General features: G+C 39.7%; 1 protein-coding gene across 12 annotated transcripts in view; it reads right to left on the bottom strand.

The window, feature by feature from the left end:
- Positions 1 to 21,457, bottom strand: part of R3HDM1 (R3H domain containing 1) — a 79,236-nt gene that overhangs the window by 30,345 nt on the left and 27,434 nt on the right. For 9 of the 12 annotated variants that reach the window (XM_041405585.1, XM_041405598.1, XM_041405643.1 and 6 more), the window contains exons 2-8: positions 19,792 to 20,000; positions 18,696 to 18,906; positions 10,982 to 11,071; positions 5,556 to 5,670; positions 3,385 to 3,463; positions 1,814 to 1,873; positions 1,592 to 1,732 (exon numbers count right to left, since the gene is read on the bottom strand). In XM_041405585.1, the coding sequence (XP_041261519.1) occupies positions 1,592 to 1,732; positions 1,814 to 1,873; positions 3,385 to 3,463; positions 5,556 to 5,670; positions 10,982 to 11,071; positions 18,696 to 18,866 (656 nt within the window). In that variant the 5' untranslated portion in view covers positions 18,867 to 18,906; positions 19,792 to 20,000. The remainder of the gene's footprint in view (positions 1 to 1,591; positions 1,733 to 1,813; positions 1,874 to 3,384; positions 3,464 to 5,555; positions 5,671 to 10,981; positions 11,072 to 18,695; positions 18,907 to 19,791; positions 20,001 to 21,457) is intronic. The other 3 variants (XM_041405620.1, XM_041405673.1, XM_041405613.1) reach the window with 2 other exon arrangements.

The raw sequence follows: 21,457 nt of genomic DNA, 5'->3' as shown, positions 1-21,457 counted from the left end.
CACTGAGACGTGCCAGTGTGCACTGGGTGGTTGATGTCAGTAACATCCCTGCTCGGCGAGGGAGCCGCGAACCTGCCTATGAGGAAAAGGTAAGTTTGGCTTTATTCCACATGGAGCAGATCTCCAAGGTTTTCTTTCTAAATTCTTATTTTGTATCCAAAGTGATTTAAAATAAGAATATTGAAAACATCAAGAATCTTTATGTCTGCAGGTTAGATGAAATGCCTGCTAATTAGTAACTACACCTACAGGGGTTTCCAGAGGCCACAAGCTATTTAAACATGTTCTTTTAAAAACATAAAAAATGAAATAATCTTAGTTCTTATTCCACAGTTGAAGTGGTAGACTGAAGCTTCAGTCTAGAGAAGCTGGTAGATGCAAAGGCAACAGATTTGAAATTTTTGGCTTTCTGGGTCAATTTAGATATAGATTGTACAGCCAAAGCAAAAACACATACATAAATAATACAAGTATTCAACATATATTTAGGGTCTTTATATATTTGTAAAACTTCTAAAGACAAACTGTTTACTTAAGTGAGATTTCAGTGTGGCATATTATTTCAGTCCTACTGACTCTAAAAGAGGGTGGATAATTAGATTTTTTTTCTCCCAAAGCTATAAAGAGTGTACCTAGAGACTGAGATTAGGATATGCAGGCACTGTAAACTCCTGTTTTCATATTCAACACCAACAAAAAACGGTGTCAGGCAAATGCTCTAAGTTAAAAGTGGAAACTAGGTGGCATAAATATGTCAACACATTAGACTTTGTCTTTTTGAGAGAGAATGAGGAGACAGAGCAAGTGCAGAGAATGGAGAGAACAGCTGGGTCCCTTGAATGAAAACCTGAATTCCGCACAGATTTCAGAACTGCTGTGGCCCCAATGCTATCTTCTCTGCAATAGGGATTTTCCTGGGGGTTTCTCCAAGAACTCCCCAGCCCTCAGAGTAAAGCAGCACACCATGGCTTGTTAACCTGGTTGACATTTCCACTGATGTCTGTCTTCCCTGCTATGTTTATTTGTAAGGCCATGAGAGATCTGTAAGCAACATTATTTCAACAGAAGAACTTCAACAGCTGAATTTTCCCAGTAGAATTTTACAATACAAAAGCCACAGTTGTGTAAGTCCCCTCCCTTCACCAAATCAGAAATGACCCCGTTCTTAGATAAGAGCTGGCTCTGCTATCCAAAAGAAACAAAGAATGCACTTTGTACACTTTACTGGTGTAAACCTTTAAACAAATAAACAGTTGCTACAAATTCGTATTTCACAGAAACAAAATTAGTAATGCATCTTTGCCAGAAAAGCAACACACAGTTGCTACAAATTCGTATTTCACAGAAACAAAATTAGTAAAAGCAACAAAATTTCTTAACTCAGAGATAACATCCTTCTTTCCCCAAAAGAATTCAAACATGAAACACATCACATCATTACACAGCAAGAACATGAACAGCTCTCAACTACCTCTCCTTGATGCCTGCTCCCAGTGAGGAGACAGACCTCACCTGCTACAGCATCACTGCCTCACACATCCCAGGCGTTAGAGCTACATCAAAAGGGTTTTTCAAGGTTCTTGACACTTACATTCTTGTATTGCTAGTTTTATTTACTATGACTGACTTCCCACTCTGGTCCACGTTGTGCTCTAATCCAAAGTAAGCAGCTACCCTGTGCAACAGCATTCTATGGTAAGATGTCATTGGGGGAAACTTTTTTCTTGGTACTCTGGAAGAAAGGAATAGTAGCTTTATTAAATAAACAGGAACACTCTTGAATTCTTTTTTCCTATGAGAGTACAGTACTTACTCATTATTACCAATGAAATCTAAAATTTCCTGTTCTAATTTCAGCAGCATCATTCTGTCCCTGAAAATAAAAACACAGCAACTCACATATGAGACACTCCAATAACTGCAGTTGTATTCATCTTAAGAATACACAGATCAGAGCTGTGATCAAGGGATGATGGCAGACTGGAAATAGGACCAGCAGGTGTCAAATGCAGAATTTTTAGGACAAGGTTTTCTTTTTTTGCTATTTTCTATTGAACCATGCTGTTTTGCTCTCAGATTCAGAGTACATAGATCCACCAAAAAGTCCCTGCCCAGGAGGCTCAGTAGGAAGTGCAGTTATGGAGAAGACAGGCTCCAGGAGGAAAAGCAGGGCTGAGGTTGTTCCTTGTTGGTTGGTGTGGGCAGGGAGTGTGCAGAGGCCTCAGCTGGTCCTTGGATTGTGAAGCACATCAGGGGAATCAGTGACAAAGTGGTGGGGCATATCACCAACAACCAAGGGCTTAAAGCTGGCACATGTGGCAATGTGCTGACACATTAGAAATACAAAAAAGCTAAAACTCGAGGTGGTAGGAAGGAACACTCTTCCTGAAACTGCTTGGATCAGTTCTAATAAGGTATTAAGATGTGATGAAATCCAGTGATGCACAGTTCATAATCTGTGCACATCAAGTAACCAAGCTTCCCAGTCACTGTGCATGGAAACACATGGAGCTCTTCACTTACAATTCCTTGTTTCCACTGGGATGCTTCATGGCTTCAAACAGGAACCACCTACTAAGTCTCACAGAAGTCTGTGCTTTCTAATTTTACTCTACAGGACTATGGTTTTGGCCATATGATGGCTTATGCCACATTTATTCTGAATAAAATGGAATCCAAATAAATTATCACATTGGAAGTCCTACCTATAATATGAATGAATAGCAAATAGCAGTGAAACAGCTTTTGTGGCAGAGCACTATTGCACCAAGGTAATTTCTTGCCTCGCACTACAGCCACAAAGCCAGCACAAAACTCCAGTGAGGGAAAAAACAAACAAGACAGGGACAGACTGCAAACCTCAGAGCAACAGAACCAGGTCAGCTCTGTTGCCAACAAATGATGGACTCAGATTAGGCCAGAGTTGTTTTCTCACGTGCAGAGTGAAATTCTCTAACTACAGTTATATGGTACAGCTTTAAAAAATGCCTTTATCTATAAATTCAGTGCAAGACAGATTAGGGTCAGAGAAGGCAGTTTGGTCTCTAACAAGCAGGTGCCAAGACAGTACAAGGTTTAGAGACAATGTTCTGAAGCCCATTCAGGGAGAGAATTGCACATAGACTGAACACTTTATTTGCATATTAAGCATTAAAAGCATTTAAACCACTTCAGTGTCCTGAACCTCTGCTCAAAAAGAAAACCAATTACAGTGATGTTTTAGACAGTCTGTGCAACAGAATCTCCTCCTGAATAACTGACATGGATGATTAGACATTTAAGAGGGGGAAAAATAAAACCACAAACAAAAAAACAGGTAGTGTGATGCCTCAGGCAACAAGAAGAAAGAAAAACATAAAGAAAGTTGACATTATTGATTCTTACCTGGGATTGTTTTTTAATGTATTTACTAAAAATTCATGAAGATCTATACCAGTGGAATCTGTATACTCCTGGCTGGAATCTAAGGGTGAGGGGGAAGAGAGCAAATTACACTCTGAAGAAGCTGTTTTCCAATTATTGCTAAACATACTATATATGGATCAATACTATATAACCATTAAGTACATTATTGCCAAAATTAAATGCTTCCAGTTTTCAGGAAAAAGGCCTACAAGTCAAAAACAAAACAGAAAATCCACCACCACCCACTATCCCCTAATTGAAGGGTAATGCAGAAGCAGAAGTTTCAATAACACCACTATTATTAACAACTGGCTCTATGTTGTGAAGCAGGTAATCACCTTGAGAGACCTGATTTCCACCAGCCTGCCACATTTTCTCACTATCCCACACTGCAGTGTGTGTACACATCTGGAGCAGCAGCAGCCCATCTACTCAACTACTGCATGTTGCCCAAAGAAATTTTGTAATGCAACAGTTTAACCTTCACAAGGTGGTGCTTTGCATTACTAAAAATCCTTGTTCTGTTGGGCTTTGTTTGCACAACATCATGTTTAGATGTTTCCAAAAGTAGTCTCAACCTTCCGCCTCCTTTCCAGTTTCAGTGGAGTATTCAGTTACATACTATCCCCTAAAATCTGTCCCTGAAAGGAATGATTTAACCCCAAATCTTCCCTTACATGAGCACCTTTGGGTCCCAGGTACTAGGATTCAAACCAACAGGTGTTGGAACAATATTTTTGGAACTAGATGCCTTCCAAGAACTACTTATGTCTTAACCTAGTCTCAACTTAGTTAGGCACAACTCAAACTTATGTCCAGGTCCCAGCTCTTCCAGCTGCCCAGAGAGTTTAAGTGAAACCAACCAAGTCTGAACATTTATGGTTTGGAATTACTTTTGATTCTGAAGAGAAGGCAAAAAAAAGGCCATCCCTGGTAAAAACGTCAAGATTCACTAATTATTTACTTCAATTTTTCTAATTTGCAAGTGAGCAATGATTTAGTTGTAATTACTAGAAGTGATGCTAAAATTCCATAATTTTCTATTTTGGCATATCCTATATTGGGAAGTAATCAACCTTCAGAGGAGAGAGTGGCTGAATTCAGAACAGGCATTTTGTTACTTTGCTCTCAACTCCCCCATCATTACCTGCTGGGTATTTGGGGTGGTGTTTAAGGCATCATTTCAAAGACTGAGATTTATACATGCAGGTTAAGTTCTCCATCCCAGTGCTTTTTGTTTCACAAATACCTGGCTGCCAGCTGGGACAAGCTGCATTGAAATTCCACATGAGGAATGCCTTATGGAATTGTGGGACATGAGATGGACAAGTGCCACCTGTCTGAAAAATAATTCCAGCTCAAAAGGTATTTCCTATACTCTGTCTGATCTAAGATATTTAGGTAAACCTTCTAGATATTTAAAGGAAGAGCTGTAAAATGATTTGCCAAGTTAAAGTTAAATGCATAAAGTCTTCTACCTGCAGGAGGCATCAGGTGGCATGGACATAAACTGATAGTTTATGTCATTGATTTCACAGCTCTTTCAGATTAAAACCCGTAGATTTTCAGTACACAGACTGTAACTTAATCCAGAAGGCAGGAATATTTAAGTGAAAACATAATACTTGTCCTCTTGATTTATGTAGTTCTACCCTTACTCCAAAACTTTACTGAAAAAATTCTAGATACTATCAGAATTAAAATAAACAAAGGAGAACACTGACGCCTGTTGAATGAGGATCAGAAAAAGTACAAAAGGAGCTGTGCCATTCTCACTTGAGTTTCACCAGTCCTGTTATAACAAAGCCCAGGAACAAGACAGGAGCTTCCACTGACTCGTAAAGTCAGCTTAAAGAACTTGGACACAGCTGAGACAACACAGCTGGTTTTTTATGCTGCTCTGCACAGTCAGACATGAACAGAAAGGAAAAGCTTTTGCTGGAGTGTTTGATGAAGTCTCTAAAGCTCTCTTTCCTTGGGGACCAATTCCTCCTCTAGCTCAAAGGTGTCTGATCTATTTGCTTCATTTGCAAATCAAATTTTAAAAAATAATGCAATGTTTATGCAATGAAGACCTGGAAGCAGAACTGTATTTTCATATGTTCTTTATCTATACAGTATATTGAATAACACAAGGAGAGAAAGCAAACCTCTTGATAACATTTTTCTGGACAGTTTATCACTGGATTTTTCCTTTTCTGATTCATCTTTTGCAGGTTTTTCTTCTTTTTCAAAAGACTGTGACAACTGAATCTGAATCTTCTCCTGTCAAAAAGTAAAAATCAGTCACTACACAAATTATTTCAAATAACACCTGCAGGAGAATGTTCTGTACTATATTACCTGCAAAATAATGAAGCAACAACAACAAAAAAATTTATATATTCTGATTCCACATGTGCTCCATGTTACCACACAATGAAATAATTTATCAGTAAATCAGAGTGTACAGAGAAGGCATAGAAAGGATCACAGCCATTTTAGAATTTACACACACTTCCAGGCCCTGAATGCTACTGCAAAGTGAATTCAAAGTATCTTACGCCATACATGTAAGAAAATATTCCGGTTTTTCAGATGTTCAAATTTTACACTGCCTCTATATTTTTAAGTCATGTCTCATCCACAGTGCTTTTTTCCTCTCCATTCTTCACCGTTCTTTACTGTAAAAGCTTGTTTTAAGTTTTGATTTGTTTCATACCAAGAAAAAACAAAACACAAAATTCTAAGACCAGCATTTCCAGATCCACAAAAAGGGGAATTATTTACAGTACAATACATCAAGGCAAAGTTTGCAGACCTGTCATCAAGGCTTAGTTTCATAACTTCCTGTGTATTTTGATAGAGTAGCTTTGTATGCAACCACCTCAAAATCCGTGGTTTTATACCAGTAGGTGAACTATTATAAAACCTCTTTCTCAAATACAGCAAAAAGTTTCCCTCTGAAATTAGTGGCATAATGGTCCCCTAAATACCCTGAACAGTGCAAGACTGCAATTTGTTTTTCATACCCCTGTACTGTTTCAGGAGGTTGTCAGTGGAGGACCAACACATTTCAGACAGCCAGAGCCGAGGAGTTGGGGAGCAATGGACTCACTGTGCCTGAGGGACTCCCACGGGAGCAGTGGCAAAGTCCTGTCAGAACCAGACTCCCCTGTCACCTTTTAACTCCCTCAAATGACAGTTCTGCTCCCCCAGATGCCAGCTGAGTCCATGCTGTCACCTCCACATTCCTGACAGCATCTAACCCTTCCCAATCCTGAGAACAGCCCCTCACGCACTCCTGCCTATCCCCCTTCTGCCCTGCACCTTAATCCTTTCCCACACAAGTCCTCACTCTTCCCTCAAAACCCTTCTTACCCACATCCAGGCTCTTGCTCTAAGCTCTGCTCTTGTGTCATTGCACAGCCTTGATCTCACCCGTGGAATGCAGCCAGAGTTAAATTTAGCCAGGATCCACCAGGCTGGATCCTGTTCACGTGCCCAGCCTGCAGCCACTCCTGCCGGTGCTGGCACAGGGGGAGCCCTGCACCACCCAGGCTTTGCAGTTCCCATCTGCAGCTTTGGGGCCACAACTTTTTCAAGTGAGGGAAAAACAGTCACTGAGAGTTTTACCAGCTCTCCCTTTCATCATGACTTTTCCCCATAATAAATGTTCCAATTAAACTTCCTAATTCATGAACACCCACTATACAACAACAACTCTGTGTCAATGAAGGCTTCTCAGCTTTGGACAGGACCTGTAACCACATCTGATAAACACCATGCTCAGTAACCAGCAAGGAACTCTCTCATCTGATTCTTTCCTAGTCTTGAGAATTCACTTGGCTACAAATCTTAAGGATCCAGAACAAGCCTCTGCATTCCTTGCCTCATAAACTGGTGGGTAATTCAAATGAGCAATTGATTTGTCACTACAAAATGCTCTACACTCACCATTCACCAAGTAGCTGTGTAACCTTTACTTGAGAAAGAAATGTTTCTGTCCTATTAAGAAATTGTTCCTGACTTGGATTCACTAATGTTATCCTCCATGTTACAGTAACACTCTACAAAACTATCAGTAAATTAAGGAAATTTTCAGTCTGATTTTCTTCACTAGAAAAGTGACTGCAACTTCTAAACTCATTCCAAGTAATGCACACAGCAATAGTTTAGTCAAAGGATCTCAGCAAGTAATCATTTTCATACTTCCTTCCCCAACAAGAGCTAAAAAAAGGAATCACCATCTGAACAGCCAGTTCTGTTACTACCACCAGCTCTACTTCAAAGTGTGATGCACCAGAACGGGGTACCAAAGGGCACTTTCTTGTGATTTCATGCTATAAAAACTGTAGCATCTAATTAAATATGACCTACTTGACTGGAAAGCTGCTGAAAAATCTTTTAACTTCTCTTCCCCTATAAAACTCTCTTAATGCCACCCTGTTTGCAGCAGGCCTCTGCTGGCATTTGGACTGAACAGACTCCTCACCCTAACTCTGATCACCCATCCCAAGCCCTCATTGTAGAAGAGGAAACTGTCACCAAATTGTTATTAAACAAGAAAAGACCAAACAAACAGGAAGATGTCCCAAACCATCAAAACCTGATAAATCCTGCCAGCTTAACACTTTTGGGAAAAAGGTAAGAATATATCTCAAAGGCCTACTGCTGAGGATGGGCTTTCTAGCAGAAAAACCAACATAAGTCAATAGAAAATAACATTACATCCCCTTGCCTGCTCCTCCCACTGCCTCTCCATTGGGCTATTTTACTTTGCTTAGAAAGGTCAACCTTTTGAAGATTTATTGACTTGTTACTCATAATAACAACTGTCATTCATATGAAAACAGCTCTTCCTTAAAAGGGCTGAATGAACTGGATCACCCTTTGCTAGTGCTTGTACTTTGTATTAGAAAATAGAGTCAGAATAACCTGATGTTTACACAAATGATGGCAGGAGAATATAGAGTTAGTGTTACAAAGATAAAAGATCAAACATATCACAGTAATGTTCTTCCTCTTGCAATAAATTTGTAAGCTTATAGTTTCACAGTACCTTTCAGTAAAGGGCTACCAGTGCTTTTTAACAAGTATTAAAAATATGCAAGGCTCTTATCTAGGTTTCTCAGGAAGAAACAGTATCTTCCTTCGTGTTGCAACTGAAAATAGAAACATAGATTAGAAAGCAAATTCATCTGCTTGAGACAATTTCTTTGGTCTGCCACCTTCTTCCATCACAGTGTTCTGAGGAGAAGCAGCCAGTGGTGCCTTGCTATGTGCCTCCTGCACCAGCCTGGGTCAGGAATTTCACCCTGCTAGAGCTGCTGGTGTGAAGGGGTGACTCATGGACAGTCACAGACAAAACCATGGAGTTATCCCCAAACTCACACCATTCCCTAATTAAGTACATACATTTTTCATCCTATCAAGCCTAACACTTTCTAATAATTGAAAATTGTGATTCTTCAAACATAACCAGCAACATTATCCTGAATTTAATTTGCCCCATGTCTTAAAACTAAACTGGAAGCCACTTCAGTTGCAATCACAGATACAACAAAGCAGTGACTCTTCCAGGAAGGGGGAGCATAAGAAGTGATTCTCCTGCTGCCAGGGACACCTGTGCAAGGCAGGCTCTTCCTTCTCTGAGCCATCTCCCACACATCCCAAGCACAATTAATGCTTCAGACTATGGAGCTGGAGGCATATTAGTCCCAATTGCAGCAGCTGATTGGCACATATGAAGAAGTCTCCCATGCTTTCCCAAAGATAGTTTGGGAAAGGAGGCAAAATGGGTGAAGAAATTGCCTGTGTGAGTTGTTACAGAGGGTCATGGGAGACCTCTGCCCCACCACAGGATTGCACTCCCAGCATCAGAACTTGTAACAGATTCCCACTTCTAACTCTCCAACACATTTCTCCACCCTCCAGGGAAGAACTAAATTTGTTCTAGCAATCATTCTCTGCACAGCTATTGGGATTCATAAGCCATTTCTTCTACATTACTGCTTCCAAAGAAAACTCACAGCTAGCTCTAATTTTGTTCTTAAGGCAAGCTGCTTTCTGGTATTCCTTTAGTACAAACTTACATTATCACACAATCCAATTCATTCTGCAGAACCAGCCTTGACATCCCTCCTGCTGCTGCAAAGACTCCTTTCAAGGGCCACCTGGCAGCACAAAGCTAGGGACAGATTCCCAGAGGACTTGGCCACAAACACCACCTTATAAATGCCTGACTTTAAATCATTCAACACATGGTCTTGTGTAGTGCTAGAGGTTGAAAAATCCTAATGCCTCTTATGTTGGAAATATACCACAGATGATCAGTCCACCAAATCAGGTGTCTGTCTTGTAATTTGCTACAGTGACTGACAAAGTCAAACCCCACTGCTTCAGACTGAACAACTCAGCCTGACCAGATGTCTCAGTCTATTTTGTTATCTTATGGGAAGCATTACAAAAGAACTGTAAATCATTGTAAACATCAATAACTTTTCTGTTGTTTTTTAATCCTTTACTCTGCAACCCATTCCAAACTAGGACTTGGATTTTCATCATGGTAGCAGGCCCAGTTTCTGAATTCCTCTAGTCAACACTTCAAACTCTGGTATATTAGTAAAGGCCTACAAAAATACTATTTTCTTATTTTTCGAAAGGAACAAAACCCTCGCAAACCTGGAGGGTTTCAGTCCAAACCTACTGTTTCAGTCTCAAAAAAATTGAATTAGCTTGACAAAAACCTACATGAGCTCTCAATGTCCATCTTTTCTCAGAACTGAATTACCCCCTCTCCAGCAAAATCCCCTCCCATCCTGCTTTCTACTGCTTCCTTCTTAACCAAAGGGAGACTTTTCACAAAAGCACAGTTTAGAAGCTTTTCAAAAACAGAAAAGGCCCATTCCTGTTTTGATAGGCATGAACAAACCCAGCATTTTGATGGCCCTCACTCGTGCACAGAACTAAAGCCAGCAGCAGGGTTTTGCTCTGAAAATCCAGACTGGTATGGAGGTAAAGTCAGGAAACATGTATTTTGTTTAAATTCTCTAAAGTAATTTTACATATTTTGTTTAGCATGTAGGAACTTCTGTAAGTGTGTTCTATAATTTTAATAGATTAATTCAGATATACCTCAGGCAGGTATTACATAGCTACCAGCAACTGGGACTAATATGCAGAAATTCAGTTACAACACCAGACATCACAACTGTTTCCATTTTCAAAAATATACAAAGACAATAAATTAGGCTCCACACTAATCACAATGTTTCTGTCTTAATAATTGCAGACAGAACTTAAGCAGTTTTAGAGTCCCTCAAGTGCACTGCTGGACTAATATGTTAAAAGAACTGACAAACCCTCTCTTTCTGCCCACAGATATCAACTAGTATAGTTCAGAAAAACAAAGCAGCAAATTCTGCACCTGATATTATCACCTCTATTACACCAGTAGTAAAAAAAACCAAACCAACCAACAAAAAAAAAACCCAACCAGATGGTATCCACATATTTAAAGAATACCCAACAGACTTTCTTTTGAACAAGAAGTTACTTGAAATTGTTCCAGAAACTTCAGTAAGGTAATTTTTACCTGGAGGTCCTGGGATATTTCAGTTGTGGGAGGTGGTGGATATTCTTCACATACAGCAAGGCTCCGAACTAACTTTAACTTTGTGTTTGACTAAAGGAAAGTATGTAAAATTAAAATCTATGGCTTATAAAAGATAATATAAATATACCATAAGCCATTATTTTTTTCATTCATTATATGAAAAACAAAACGGCTGAAAATGGAATTTTTCATGTTTTCAATAGAATAAATAATTCCCTTTAGGATGAAAATATCCAAGCAATTGCAGCTTTTGAAGGCACTACCAGCACAATAGAGCACATCTAAAAAAAAGTAAATAAAATGTTGGGAAAGTGTTTCTCTCCATAACAATAAAAAGCCACCAAAAATATAAAGGCAAATCACAAAAGCAAACAACTAGGCAAGACAAAAATCCAACAGAATAAAACAAAGCTACAATGCCAAAAAAGAAAACTAAAGGCACTTTCCACAAAGTAACGAAGCTGCACCAAGCATGAAGGGCTCCCTTCGCATGCCAGCACACCGGGCTACCGTACCTTGGACCTTTTGGCCGTCTGTGCAAAGGACTGCGCTGGCCGCTGGCGACAGGCACAACAGAGAAGGGTTACGTTAGCTCAGGGCACAAGTTTGTTAATGCAAAAGGCTGTACAAGAGAAAGCTTTGACAGTTAGCACTGACACGGGCAGATCTGTGAAAGGAGCAGCAGGTGCTTTGGGCTGGCATTCGGAGCTGTGCCGCTTTCATCGGGCTTGCCCTTGATTTCCCTTCTTCATTTATCAACAAAAAGGTATCAGAGCACTTTTACAGGAACCGAGTATTATCCTTGTTCAGTGGCATCCAAGCAGTTCACTCTCTCAGCTAGCTCTCAGCCACGCTTTCAATTCTTGTTTCCTAATTTCCTTGGCAACGTGACATGGTTTTTATAAATTTTCTTCCTACTCCTGAAACCTACCTAGAAAAATTATATTAAAAAAAGGAAAGCATTGCCTCTACCGAGGGAACAGATAACAGATGATACCCTATCACGAGCAGCTTAAAACATGTGGGTTTTTTTCTTTCATCTTGGGACCTATACAAGTATATTTTAAAATGGGCTACCGATTTTTTTTCATTTAGTAATTTACTATGAATTAATATGCTTTTTCTCCTCCCAGAGCCATTTTAGTAACTTATTATGCAGTAATTCGCTTTTTCCTCCCAAAGCCCTTCTTCCATTACAATAGATTCTTAAAAAAAATTACCAGGCTTTTACTACAATATGCACAGCTGAAAGGTACATTTGAATCAACAAAAGCATTTAATGATTTGTTAACTGCATAGTTAAAACTAACTCAACCCTCAGTGCCAGTAGCACAAGAATAGAAACATTATGTGGCATCACATAATTTAAGTACTGGTTTCCCTGGAGAACTAAAACTGATGAATAGACAAGCTTTTAACAGAACAGGTTTTAGTGAACACAGGCCTAATATTTGTAAGGAGAAATTAACATCAGTAATGCAATATCAAGTGTTGTTTAATGGACAATATTTCCTCCTTTAAAAAGGAAACTGAATAGAAATTCCACTGGAAAACTCCATAAATGCAGCTCTGCTTGCCTTAGCTCACAGAAGATGTCTATCAAGTGCCTGAACTTCTTAGGAGGGCAGACAACATCACTAAAAAGGCACCTCACCTACAGCAAAGAGCTCCACCATGTAAAGGCAGAACAATTTTTTCTCTCGTTTTCCTCATGTCCCACATGTCTATTTTGGATGATGCACCAGCTTAGCTGAGGAGCAGCAGAAGGGGAGCTCATTTCACTCTGTAACAGAATTTTAAATAGCTGCACTGAAAAGTAACTGAACTCACCACCAGCTTTTTAAAGGAAGCTTGCTGAGATTTTGAGCAGCAAAGACAGTTCAAATGCTTTCATACCTGGAACCATTCAGACTCTGAGTTTTGCTGTTTCCATACCTGGAACCACGCAGAGACTTTGAGTTTTTCTGTTACGTGCAAAATATGTTTTTCTTTCCATCATCTCCTCTGAAAGCATTCCTTGCATTCTGAAAGCTGGCACTGCATATCCCTGACAAAGTTTCCGTTACACCAAGCTACTAAATTTCAAAAACTAGATGATTTCCCAAGCTCCTATCAATTACTCCAGCCTGAATCAGCTTAGGTGTGTTCAAATCAAGTAGTGCAAATTTAAAGTCACATCAGGACTGCCAGTGGAGTCCTCAGTTCACTGTCAAGAGGCAAACGAATCTATACTCGGGCAATTGTTTATTTATCTTTTGCAAAATTTTGCAAGCTTTGAAGCCAGTACATAAGCCAAAAGAATATATGTAAGCAAACACCCAGATCCAGATTTCATAGGGCACATGAGGGAATTCAACCCAGTTATACAGGACATCGAGCTACTGCTCACTAATTAGATAAGCCACACACAATTCAGTTATTTTTAAGTGATTTAAAAAAAAGAAGGAATGGTTGCTGGGACTAAATACCAATAATACTGGGGAGAGCTGGAGGGCCACTGTAAGAGGGAGGTTTTTCCTTCACAGATGAGAAAAGTATAACTCCATCCATCATACTCAAACTTCTCATCTAGAAACAACTGCCCTGTCCAACAGTCCTGTGATAGGTGTGGACTCCTGGCTTCCCTGGGTGACTTCAAGGATGTCAAAACCCAAAATCCCAGTCCCCAAGACCCAGCTGTGACTGTGAGCAGTAAGCACCACACGTCAGGTGAGAGGCACTGGAACAAAGCTGGTGGGGCCGGGCTGCAGGGACAGCTCAGGAGAGCACAGCCCGATGGTGCAAGGTCTGGCCTGGAAGCACAAACCCCAAATTCCTCTGACACCATCAGGAACTGCCCTCTCAGAGCTTGGAGATGGGTGGGTACAATCCAGTGATTCATTTCTTGGGCAAAATCACACTTCCACTGGAATTCCAGGACAGCAGATAGCCAATGTACGTGGTAGCTGTTAATGCACATTTTCTCTCTTTTCAGGCCCATGAGTTTCATCTCTGTCCTAATTTCTCTGCATTTACGAAGTTTTGCTCATACAGAAGATCTTTATGTTCCCCATTTGTGAAAAATAATTTGTAGCTCATTTAGAATATGCAATCCTCGGTGAGTGCAAATTAGGCAATTTCTTTATATTTGCAGCTCTCAAAGACTTTCACTGCCTTAAGAAAACACTGTGTTAATGAAAGCCCTATTTATAGCCATTATGGGCTGGGTTTCAAGGCAGTGTTTAAAAGCAAGTATTTCAAATAATTGCATAATGAAAATAATTATTAGGTTCTTGCCTTTGATAAAACCCCACCAACACAACTTTTAAGACCAACTACTATACTGCATTTCCAACTGCAAAATAAAAAGGGAAGTAAGGCAGCTTTTATCAAAAACATATAAATAACCAGGTTTTCAGTAGGAGTATTTGCCTACTTTGTTTTTTCTTAAGTTCTTCACCAGCTCACATATACTAAATGCAAAGTAAAGATCTGGAGCTGTTACATGCCTTCCTCTATCATCACTGTGCTGTCTAAACAAGCTGGAAAAAAACAGGTCAGGCACAAGATGGCAAACTCAGACGTGTGAAAGGTTTTGTGAGAAGAGGTTTTATTTCTGAAGTACCATTTGGGCATTTCTGAGGATAGGCATAACATGACAAATCTGAACAAAAAGCATTCTAAGGACATTCAGTTTTTTACCTTTCTGCAGAATTAGGTCTCAATTTTAAATCCAGTCAAGTGCTGCAGTCCCAAGAACCATGGGTAGCTTTGTAATGGTGAGGGAAAGAACAGTGTGGTCCATGGTTACTTGCTGTCCTGCATTAGTGAGCAGTGACAGCAATTTTCCATGACACAGTAGAGGATGACTGATGGAAAAATAGTTTCACCCTTGGACATGGAGGCAGCTCAAGAATAAGAGAATCTGCCCAATCATTGATGTATTCAAAATGATTACATCCCATATTTTGGAGACAAAGACAGCTAAATGCTGACAAGACCAAAAGAGCTGGGGAGGAGGCAAAGAAAGACTTCAGAGAACCCTCTCTGTTTCACAACTGAAGATGATCAAGGCTTGTGCTACTACAGAAGGAAGACACCTGTAGGAAGAGAGATGTCAAGTTGCTAAGTAAAAATAATTATCTAATTGCCCCAAAGGACAAGGATATCTGCTTAATTAGCAAAAAACAAAACCAGAATTATACTCACTTAACACAACATTTGCATTGCCTTTATCACAGAGTAGATGGGTACCACCCTGCACTCATGCCATGAGGCTTTTTTGGGTTTTAAAACAGAAGTATTCCTAATAATAAAAATAAGGGACTAACTTGCATGATAAATCCAGGATCTTGAATTTGTGTCAGCATTTCCTGCAGCTTTGTCCTTACAGTGGATGACACTGCCTGTCTCACCCCCCAGAGACAGAGGCAGCAACACAGACCCTGTATTCCAGCTAACTCTGGATTCACTGGTTGTCACCTGGCCTGGGTAAGATGAACAGGTGGGAGACAACAGTGACTGGTGAACCAAAACCCTTTTGATCACAAAACCCACCACAGTGCTGATGTGCACATGACTTCAGTGAAGGTACTTTTCATAACAGTGCCTCTTGTCTCCAGTGCCATTTGAACGACACTTGAACCTCACTGCAAATATGCCAGTTCAGAAATGTTCTCTGTATCAGCAACACTACTTTTGCACTGCTTAAAGAAATGGGGAGTGCTGGCCACGTACTGTAATTAGGTATTTTCCTCATTCACATCGTACCTCCAGATGCAGCAGCCAATCAGTTATTAATGCACAACTTCCAAATAATCTGGAATTTACAACCACAGTTGCATTTCAAAATAAAACCATCGGTTTCTGAACTGTGCTGTTCCAGAAACATGCCTGAATTCAATGGCCCGTGATGGAATGTGTTGCATGAACTTATCTGATCATTCAGAATTCATTCATAAGAGCATACAGCAATGTATGTAAGGTGTAGCTAAGATCAAAGTTGATGATGGGACATGGTTAGATGACCTACTCGATAAATTGAGCATTAAATTTATCACTGAGCATTCCATTGATGGAATGCCAAGTTCAGACAGAGGAAAAAATCACAGCCTGTTTTTTCCATGGCTTAAAGAAGTCAAAGTGATGAAGTGATAACTGTACTGAGGAATGTGACTGTAGTTTGTCAGTAGGTACCAAACCTATTCTGCCACCATGAAGGAGAGCCAAACCCAACCCCCAGGACCAACCCATCCTCTGAAGCACTCAGTTAGTAAACAGAAGTACATAACAAATTCCAGTAAGTTTCTGATAATCTTTTCTAACATTTCTCAGCAAATTCTTTGCTCTTTTTCCCACCACCACAGTAACATTTAACCTGCACTTAATGACAAGTACTATGTCCATTGAAATTTCATCAAATTTTTTTACCAACCATTAGATAAAAACTTGCTGACTGCTACTGTTCCACAAGGGTTTTTTTACTATGGACAACCCCAAATTTTTGTTTTGTATTTCAGCATAAAACATGCTTTAAATGGGAAACCCTGACATGAGACATTTATTTGCACTGGCAGCCTCCACAGTACAAGTGACATTAACTTCTGCTGATTTCAGTTGTTCAAGGAGTTTGCTCACAGTAGCCAGGTTCCATTTGGTAACTGTCTGTCTTCCTGCCACTCTGGAAATCTGCATCCTCAGCCTCAGTTTTGAATTAAACTGCTCATGGAACAGCAATGTTCTGATTGTGATGGAGACTCCAGGACACCACAGTGACAGCAGAGCTGTTTCTATCCAACAGCCTTCACCACGCAGTGTCCAGTGCATTTAGTGGATGTGAGATAATCACTTCAGCCACCAGCTCTTGCTCCTGAAGGAGCACCCAGCTGGGCAATGAACCCCCTGCCAGCCCACAGCCCCTGGCAGCACTGGCAGGTTCATTCCTCTGCACTCTGATGAGACAGCAGCACTTGTTTGCAGGAAGGCTTATTTCTTACTTGCCACTTGAGTCTCATAGAAATTTCCACACTAAAACTTGTTAAATGAGAAAATGTGAATGAGATTTTTTCCAAATTACTGAACTGTATGAAAATAACTAAAGTGTAGATTAATTTTTAAGGCTCAGTACTAGAACATTCCATTAATTAAAGAAAATACCAGCTCAGCTATAATATCTCCCAGCTTTTCAGCAGCAGTTATTTCTCATGTTACAGGAGAAATATTTCATTTCAAGGATTTATTTTTTCCATAAAATTATCTATTTACACTGATGCCAGCCTTAATAAAGCCAGCAGATATTAAAGTGTAAAACTATTGTTATTGCAGTGGTCTAAAAGATTTATCTGGAAGCAATTTAACATAGCAGATAAACCTTACTTCACCCAGTGGAATATTGAATTGTTAGTCTTGAACAAAACTACTCCCCAAAGAACCTTTTACTCAAATCTCAATAACAAGAATCTAATAAGCTACTGTCCTGTTTTTGCAACCCACAAGAGATCCCTCAGATCCCAATCAGGACTTCTCTAAAAAAATAGTTTAGTATTAACCCACAGACACAAAATTCCTATAGACAACTAAAGCTTTTGCCAAACACAAGCTTCTGTGTTTCCTTTTACAAATCTGGCCTGTTTTGTAGGTTGTGTCAGAAATTTTCTGTTGCTTTCCTGAACTCCTCCCCTCATGTGAGCTACTTACAGTGCTCAGTGACCAGGTGGGCAGCCTCAGCCAGGAGTGAGCTCTCTTGTCCCACACCTAAATCTCAGATTAGATTAAATGTGCTGCCACAAATTCCAACCCTTCCTTATCAGTGTGTTCTCCATCCACACAAGGTATTTTCACACTATTTGCTTTGCCTCCTTCTCACTTGAAATGTGATGCCACAACTTCCTTACAGGTACTTCACTTCTCCCACCTCCAAAAGCCATCCATTTATATGCCTCAGCTTTTCAGCATGTGCACAAGGAACTGCCTCAGTTTTCCTACCCAAAAGTCACCTCCCCAAAGCTGTCAAGCAGAGAAGATCAGAGAAGAGAAGGTGCAGGGAGTATCTGCTGCCCACCAAGGCAGGATGATGCTCCCCAGCTCATTCTGCAGTGGCTGGGGCAGCACTCAGACCTGCTGGCCTCAGGAGCTCTGGATCCCTCTGGCTCCTGGGGATTTGCATTACCTACAGCTGATTACTTCAGCCTTATGCTGAACAGCTCTACTGGAAAATCTACATCTGAGCCACCTGCAAAGTGCAACAGCTCAAAAGCCCTGGGCTGGCCACCCCTGCCCAGGGCAGACAGGCCTGGCTGAGCTGCAGCACCACGTTCAAAGCAGCAACACAGCACACACAGCCCAGCTCCAAACTCTGTCAGGATTCAGCAGCAGCAAAAGCCAGCCTGAGTTTGTTCCTTGTTCTGCTACAATGAAAGACTTCACATATGCACTCAGGGAAACACAAACATGGGCAAATTGTCTGGTTCCCAGCAAAACCACTCATCTACTTCACAGAATGAAAAAAGACTGAGTCATATTTACATGAGTATAACAGAGAAGTGGGGCAAGGAGGAGAGAGGAAGCAATAATCATCATATTTGCTTCCCTAAAACCAACGAAGTTTTCCTCACTGTACCAAAGAAACATATAAGAGGATCAAGAGAATGGAGAACAACAAGACACAGACTTTAACATGATGTACTAGTGAAGAATGAAGTGAAAAGCTTCTTACCGGCATATTGTTTTTGTTATCAGGGCAATTTTCATCCTTTTCCACTTGAATCTCTTCCTGACTTCCTGATTTTTTTAGGTTTTCAACTGGGTCTGTATCTTTAAATTCAGCTTCTGAACCCTTCATTGCATCAGTTTCATCTTTTACAGTAAGAATATCAGACATCCTCATTAGAAAAGGTTATTTTAAAATTCTACAAGAAATATGGAACCTTTAGGACAAAGAAAAAGTGAATTATTGAGTAATTTAAAGTTAATTAAAAAGCCACCCATACCTAAACAGCTACCCAAAATAAACATGACTTTGCTGTAAAAAGGATCCCCCCTTTGCTATGACACTTTTTTCTGTCTTGTATTAGAAGGAGTAATGTCTTTTTAACCACTTTTATCAGTGGTCTGTAACAGCAGACATCTACACAAACAAGAATTGAGAGCTACACTCTTGGATAACACTCACAGATTTTCTCTTCCACATTTTAAAAATAAACACCTGAACATTCAGATACTCCAAATCAAACTAGGCTCCAACAGAAACAAGGCAAGATTTTCTCAAAGGAAAAGAAAATTACATATAGATTTATCTTAAAAGGGTTGGAAGTAAATACGTGAATCATAACACCCCAAGTGTGCAAACACTCATAAATTTCATGAACTTTTAAAGTTTCCTTGTTGACAGGTAATAACTGGACAAGTTCTGAATGCAGGAATTATCTTACCTACAAACTGTAGCAAAACTAGTCTTAATAAAATTAAGCATTCTCTCAAAAACAAAGAAGAAATAAAACAAAGAAGAAATAAAAACAAAGAAGAAATAAAAACGATTTGGTAATTAGGATAATAACCATGATCAGCAATTACAATTTATTATAATAATTTTAAATGCAATATAAACATAGCTAATAATTAAACCCCAAATTTTCCATAGGAAATAAGAAACACAACTCCTTGTCATTACTCAGCTACTGCAAGATGTAAAACCAAGGATTTTCCATTTCCTACAAGAAATAAAGAGTAAGATCTGAATGCCTAAACTCCTTCATAAGAAACAAATAACAATCCACTAATGTTATGGAAAAGTTCAGTGTTTGATTTAGTACCTGATATGTCCTAGAGTTTGGGGATTGTGGTCTCCCACAAAAATAAAGTAGAATAATCCGAAGATCCTTTTCACAGTTGTCAGCCAAGATGTCAGTTGTGATGAACCAGCTGGAATCTGGCAGGAGGAGTCCCATGTCCTTATCCCCAGTGTAGAGTCCTGGACAGAACTGTTTGGTCTTGAATCAGCAAGAACATCCCTTTTGAATGCCTGAAAAATCAACAAAGGAAATGCATTATACTTTTATTTGCTGTGGAAGGGGAGATGGAACCTGATGACACCTAAAAACTTAAATAGTCATTTTAAGGAAAAAAAAAAAAAAAAAAGGAAAGAAGAAAGAAAAAATAAACCGTGTCATATCCATCCTGCTCATTCCATCTAGTAGTCATAATAAACATTTTGTTGGCATTCCTGAAACTGTGCTTCTATAAACAAGCAGGTATCTTCCCAAAGAGTCTGAAATATGCAGCCCAGCAGGTGTGGAGGAGTAACAGGCCACGAAAGCTCACAAATGGCTGTCAGCAGAACAGTTTTTCTCTTTGTTGGAGTTAATCATCTATGAGCACAACCCATAAGCCCTGTTTTGGGCAATGGCAATCACAGAAGATGGCTTTACTTTATTCAAGAAAATAATTGCCCTGGAACGAGGATTTACACATTTCTGCAAAACTGATGTGTTTCCATCTTCCCTCTTTTTCAGAGTTGAGAAATAAGCAACAGCAGCAGCCCAAGGAAGCATTTGAAGGCCAGGCCAGAGCTCCAAGAGCAGAGCCAGTGGAGCCCTGAGAAGACCTGGTGGTGCCCAGCTCCTCCTGCTCCCTCGCAGGGGAGATCAAGGCCTGGCTACAACCACTGCTCCAGAGCTGAAGAAACACAGTTTGGTAAGAGATGAGCTGCTACAGACATCTGGAGTACTGAAATTTGCTGCAAAGCATGGAAAAGAAAGATAAAAGATGGACTATGGTGCAGGCCTGTAAGAGATCCTATTTACTGAATCTAACGGAGGGAAAAGGATTACAGATGAAAGAACAAACGGGGAAAAAAAATGCAAAAATGTAACAAAGGATACTGAATCTAACGGAGGGAAAAGGATTACAGATGAAAGAACAAACAGGAGAAAAATGCAAAAATGCAACAAAGGATGTCCTGGACTGTTGGTTTTTGAGGTGTTTTTTTCCAGACAATCCAGATGCTGATATAAAATTTATTAAGAAGCTCAGAACCTTTACAGTAAACAAAACTTGAATAGAGATGCTGTTTCACTTTGTTGACTGACATGTGACTTGCACAGTATTTAGATAAATTTTAAAAACATTACAGGCTGAAGACAGCAAAACAAACCCCAAAACATTTATGTCCAGCTGCAAATATAATACTGCAAAGTAAGTGTAATTTAATTACTACTCCCTACACAAATCACAAAATACTAATGATAATCAACATCAAGTGTTTCTTTGATTCTATCAAATACACTAAGAGCTCCTGTCCATTTGCAACACCATTCTAAAACCATGTAACAGCATACTCAGTTACCAAAACACAGTCTGCAAATATCCTTGCTTGCCTAGGTCAATCCAGGAAACTGATGAACAAGAAAAGTCCTTATATTTCCTATGACAAACTAAGTGCAAATTAGTTTATAACTTGTTCTGAACAGATTTTTCCCT

The sequence above is a fragment of the Onychostruthus taczanowskii genome, unplaced genomic scaffold (genome assembly GCF_017590055.1).
Source record: "Onychostruthus taczanowskii isolate IOZ18803 unplaced genomic scaffold, ASM1759005v1 scaffold10, whole genome shotgun sequence".
In the NCBI taxonomy this organism is placed as follows: domain Eukaryota; kingdom Metazoa; phylum Chordata; class Aves; order Passeriformes; family Passeridae; genus Onychostruthus; species Onychostruthus taczanowskii.
The sequence above is the reverse complement of the archived record's forward strand: the minus strand, read 5'-3'. Positions and strand labels throughout refer to the sequence as shown.